Source organism: Priapulus caudatus, unplaced genomic scaffold (assembly GCF_000485595.1).
Source record: "Priapulus caudatus unplaced genomic scaffold, Priapulus_caudatus-5.0.1 Scaffold1294, whole genome shotgun sequence".
NCBI classification, from domain to species: Eukaryota; Metazoa; Priapulida; class Priapulimorpha; order Priapulimorphida; family Priapulidae; genus Priapulus; species Priapulus caudatus.
In genome coordinates this window covers 41231-47330 of record NW_014578355.1, presented here as the reverse complement: position 1 = coordinate 47330, position 6100 = coordinate 41231, and the positions used below count along the sequence as shown (strand labels likewise).

The 6100-nt window shown below is 45.1% G+C and overlaps 1 protein-coding gene across 1 annotated transcript in view; it reads right to left on the bottom strand.

Annotated features, from left to right (window-relative positions):
* LOC106816132 (transmembrane 9 superfamily member 2-like) overlaps window positions 1-6100 on the bottom strand; it is a 33102-nt gene that overhangs the window by 13812 nt on the left and 13190 nt on the right. Inside the window, exon 11 of the mRNA XM_014820689.1 lies at window positions 1047-1104. Coding sequence (XP_014676175.1) covers window positions 1047-1104 — 58 coding nt within the window. The remainder of the gene's footprint in view (window positions 1-1046; window positions 1105-6100) is intronic.

Sequence of the window (6100 nt, the reverse complement as noted above, 5' to 3'; positions counted from 1 at the left end):
GCTGTTGCACATCGACGCTCGCGTTTACGTGCCTGCTGCGCAGGGCGCATTGATTGAAGTTATGGCGGGGCGGGCCTACGATTGTTTCGCGTCTCGCGGTACTAATCACTACTAACAATGTACGGAGGGTTAGGCATTGCTGCGACTATGTAGATGAGCGACAGCAAAAGCTCTTTCGGCGAATTTGCAAAAAGAGCTACAATTCGGTGATATACACACACGAGCCACAGCGCCGCCAGGGAAAATATACTGTGTGAATTTCATTAGGATTTTCATGTGATTTACCGTTGCTATAATCCTGACGGGTCGTTGTCTCCTACGCGTGTCTACGTAAGGCACGCCCGCAGGTTCAGACGCAACGGCACCGCGCCAACCATGACGCGCGCAGGCACACACGCAAGCACGCCCGCCCGCAAGCACACCGGCACACAGCAGGCACGCACACGAGCCACGCACGCACGCGCGCACGCACACACGCAAGCACCGCGCGCTAGCACCCGGCACGCACGCTCACGCGCCGCAGGCACACGTAAGCACCGCGCACAGGCACACAGCATATATATACTGCGTCGGCGGCGGCAGCGCGCGTACTGATGAATGCAATACAGTACAGTACACACATGCATGCTGTAATGTATAAACACTTGACAGCTCACACCGTTACCAGAAATTCTAGCCGGCACGCGTGGAAACCGGCTGCCCGCTAGCGCAGGAGACCGAGCGAGGATCGGCGGCAAGGCGCGGGACCGACCTGGACAATCGATTTCCAGGGCGACTTTTGCTTTTGGGGTCGCCCCCGATATCGTATTTTCGGGGGCTCTTTTTGGCATTTCGGGGGCGAAATCGCCCGCCGCCCCCGTGTATTTTTTCCCCTGCCCCCTTCCCACTCTCACTTTGAGAATGCCTCCTGATCGGAGGCGAAACGTCAGCAGTGCATTTTGAATCAACACGGTTAAATAAAAATAAACCAAGATAGATCTATTATCTACCAACCGAATGAACTTATTTAATGAGTTAATATCATCATGAATCGACGTAAAGCTTACTTTTGTAAATGCGTGCCGCCGTGTAGCCGGCTGGAGATCCCAGGAACACGTAAACCACCTGCAACATTTGCACAACACGATCGTGTCAGAATTAGACTAAACACGCACGCACACACCTCCTCTTTCAGATGTTGATATGTATCCTCAGCCTCCTACGCTGCATTATGGCTCAAATTGCACGACTACACTGACAGTACATGCCGTGGTTGCCCTCCCTGCCTGCCACGGTGCTTCGAAATAATGGATGACGTCCAGAGAAATCCTGTTGCCTGGCTGCCCTTACCTGGTTTCCTTAAGTGAACTTGCTAAAAATGTCCCGTTTTTATGTTATCTTGTTGTATACCGCGTAAATAATGCAAATAAGTCAGTTTTCTTAGGAACCTTCTTCAAAGGAAACGTTTGGCCTGTTGCCCATCCCAAGCCTACAATTAAACGCAACACAACACTTGGCTCTCTCTATCTCTCTCTCTTTGTCTCTCTCTCTCTATCTCTCTCTCTCTCTCTCTCTCTCTCTTCCTGTCTCTCCCTTTATCTCCCTCCCTCCTGCCCCCCTCTCTCTCTCTTCCTGTCTTTCTGTCTCTCCCTTTATTGGCCTCCCTCCTGCCCCCTCTATCTCTCTTCTTCTCTGTCTCTCTTTCTGTCTGTCTGTCTGTCTCTCCCTAGCTCCCACCCTCCTGCCCTCTCTCTCTCTTCCTCTCCATCTCTCTCCCTCCCTCTCTCTCTCTCTCTTCACCCCTCTCTCTCACTCTCTCATAATACAACAACGAGAAACTCCCCTTCTCTCCCGGCCCCCCCTCGCCCCGCGCCTTCCCCTCCCCCATTGTGAGGTCGCGCACAGGTCTGAGGGCGCCCCCACGGCTTGCCCGGGAAGAGGAAAGCCGAAGCAGGGCGAAGAGGGGTGATTGAGGACCAGGTGAGAGCCGATTTGCTTTGCCGACCTCCGACGAAGTAATGCGACAGCAGCATTCCACCGCTCGCGGGCCGCAGGAGACACGTCGCCGATGCACGAGCTTCCAACCAAACTCTCGTGCGCATCCTCTTCGGACGTGACGATAGTCAGATTAGCAGACGACAGTGAACATTAGCGGACGACAGTGAACATTTAGCAGAATGATAGTCAACATTACGCGGACGGACAGTTGAACATTAGCAGACGACCAGTGAACATTAGCGGAGACAGTGAAAATTAGCAGACGGACACGTGAACATTTAGCGGACGACTATGTGAACATTAGCAGATGATAGTTCAATAGCGGACGACGTGAATTTAGCAGGATGATAGTCAAATTTTAGCGATGACAGTGAACATTAGCAGATTTGATATTAACATTAGCGGACGACAGTGAACATTAGCGGACGACAGTAAACATTTAGCGGGACAAACAGACTATATTATTTATGTCATTACAGTTAAACATAAGACAGATGTATTAGTCAACACAGAGGCGTCACTTACGAACTACATAATTTTACAACTTCTATACTTTACGACTCACATATAGTTAATGGATAATATGACATTAACTATAGTTATGCTGCTACATATGACTACAATAATAGTCTAGGCCTACATTATGAATACAACTACTCACGACTACATCAATATTACGACCTACATATACTCTTACAATAAGCTACACATACTCATTGACTACTATACTTACAACTACACATACTTACGACTACAACATACTTACGCCCCTTACACATACTTACAACATTACACACTTACTCCGACTACACATAACTTACGACCAAACATTACTTACGGCACCTATCATATAACATTACAACTACACATACTCATGACTACATTATTACACAACTACACATACCTCCACGACTACATATACATACAACTACAATATACTTACGACTAATTATACTTACTACAAACCATTAAGACATTACTCACGCTACACATACTTACGACTACAAGTATACATACAACTTACACTATACTCATACAATATTAACTTCGAGTAACACATACTTACGACTACAATACTTTACGACTACATATACATTACGGACTACATTATGACATACAACTAACAATATACTTACAACTACAATACACATTACTTAACGATAACACGATACTCACGCACCACAACCATCCTTACGACTACGTATTACTTACAACATACACATACTTACGACTATACGTTACTTACGACAGAGTCCCATTGGTTGATAGCGATTGATGTCCTTGTGCAGTGTCACGCCACATGAATCATTGCCACCCATGCCGGAGAGCGAACAACACAGATGACGAGCGATGTTCATGATTTCACTGAACCACTGGTCATTGTTCGTATGCGGCATCGAGTGAGGAATATTAGTCCAGCCGAAGACCACTTTGTCGTCTTGTCCTCTGCAGGTGGCACAGCACGCGCACAACGTTTACCTCGCATAAACGATCACCGCGGCAAGAGCAGTGGATTAACCTCATGCGCTGCGGAAACCTTGTTATGGTTTTCTCGCCGGGGATTAGAGATTGTTTTATTGCCACCGTATAATTTTTTTCATTTCCAAAACTGGTTCACAATGAGATGGTTCGTGAACTCGTTTTTCCTGCACAGTGTGTTTCTGGATTCGAACGCCGCTCTCGCCTACGACATGATTCGTCTAGGCTTCGTTAGTAGGAACAACATTTGTGTTAGTGAGGTTGACTGCGTTCATCAGTGACAGTTACTACAGTAACAGCACACCAAAGTGGCCCTCAGGACAGCCAACACACACACTTGCTTGATTGTGTTGATCAAACGTGAAAGCCAATAGTTGAACCGTAACATTTGCCGAACCAAACGATTCAAACATTTGTGACACAACACTTATCAGAAAATGAATAAAAACAAACTATACCTATTCTAACAACACAAAAAACTAACACCGCACACATGTATTCTACCTCATAAACACTAAAATAACTCTTCTTGACAATGACAGGATAGTAAAACAGCACGCTTAAATCAGTAATTAACAGCAGATGCACACATATTGAAGAGAATCTGTAGTTTCTGCGCATCCAAATTAGGTAGTTCGAAGAGTTCACGTAGTGACCCTGTAGTTTGCCTAGGAAGGGTCAAGCATGCCCCCGGAAAAAAGTTTTGATTTCTGAGATGCGACATTTCCTGTCATTTCTGTGCGCGGTGGTCAAAAATGACAATAAATGACAAACAAATGAACAATAATTGACTTCTTTTTTTTCTCTCGATCACAGTGAAATTTCGTAGTTTTTTTGATACAAATGGTCGCTAGTGGTGCAAAAAAATGGAATAGACAAATTCGCTGATAAAATACGAGATAAATCGTAGTGGTTAGGACCTCTGAATTTAACTGTGAACCCCAATAGCTAATGATCTACACTCCACAACAAAACAATGACTGTGTATGGTAGGTGATGTGCTAAGCTAGTGGGCCGGCATGTAGCTAGCGGTGGATAGCCATTGGACTGTTGGCCGCATGCCCGGACTGCAGCTTTGCCGCAGTCAGTGTGCTTCACACTGGAAAACACAAACAGACAAAGACTCCACCTGACGCAGCTGTTAAGACACAGTGTGTTCGCAGAGACGCCGTCTACCTGCCGTCTTCTTGGACGGCCTATCTTAGATGATGAGACAAATGAAATTTGATAGAGACGGCATGAGGGCGGCCCGATTTTATATGTTATACACCTTGTATAACTGACAACAGTGCTTATAAGAAAATACATATCATAAATTATATAATATCATATCAGATTCCTGTCTTTTTGGCATTTCAGACTAAATTTCCTCCATTTTAAGGTAAGGCCCTCCCCCCCTAGGGTGCTTTGCTCAGGTGGTGAGACTCCCTGATTTTTTTCCACCTGGCTAACACAGTAACACCATGGATGCAAATAAAAGTGTTGTTCAAGGATGCACTTACATCTGAACCTCATTTTCTACTTTTTTCGAATTTCTACAGCCGTGATAGAAAGCGAGCATGTTAACGTGAATGTCGAATCGCTAACAAAACCATAGCAGCTTCTATTACACACATTTACTACAACTTCACGTATTTTTCACAACCCGCTCACGCATTACATATTCGACGCCCCGTTCGGCTAACGCTCCATTAGGAGTGTTCCCAACTTTGATATCATTAATGAGTAATGATTAATGATTGATAATCCTAAACCTAACCCTAACCTAAATGACATTAAACCACAAACTAATATATGACCAATATATATATGTATATATATGTTATTATGACCATTAATGACATTGAAGTCAGGAACACTCCTAATGGAGTATCACCCCCTCACGTTCCCTCCCACCTCAACACACTTACACATTTTCCCCAACGCCTTCCACCCTTTCGTAGGCCATAATAAAAATATTGTTTGTTTGCCCTCACCCGACCGACCCGCCAAAAAGGGGCCGACTCAAACATTTTTATTGATCTTTCCCATTATATTTTTTACAAATTGTATCACTGTACATTAAATAAATCTGTAGGCAATAGATTATATGTACCAAGCAAAACAAACATTCAACATAAAAGGTATCTCCACACAAGCACACCCAAGCATGTAGACACCATGCTGCATTTGTAAAAAGACCCCCCTCAAAATTTTTTTTAAGCCTACCTACCTACCCAAATTTTTCAGCCTGGATCGGGTGAGGGCAAACAAAGATTTTTTTAATTGTGGCCCCATCGCCTTCACCCTTTCCTGCAGCTTCCGTTACGCCCCCCAAACCCATCTTGACGGCTCACCTCTTCGGAATAATATTAATAACTAGAGCACTCAGAGAGCACAGACCTCCGCCAAGGCAGCTGAATTCTCTCAATGTGAAATTTTTTATTGATTAATTAATTAATTAAGTGGGTACGAGCGTGCAGGTAGGGGAGGACTGTGGTTGCCCCTTAGCCTGTGGTTGCGTGTTTGTAAGTCTACAGCCAGCGCACCTAGCGGAAGTGAACTGAAACGTGCATGTTAACAAACCCACAAACCAACACTGAAACACACGCCGGTGAAAACATAACCTCCGCCAAGCCCCTGGCGGCGGTAATAATAGTAATAA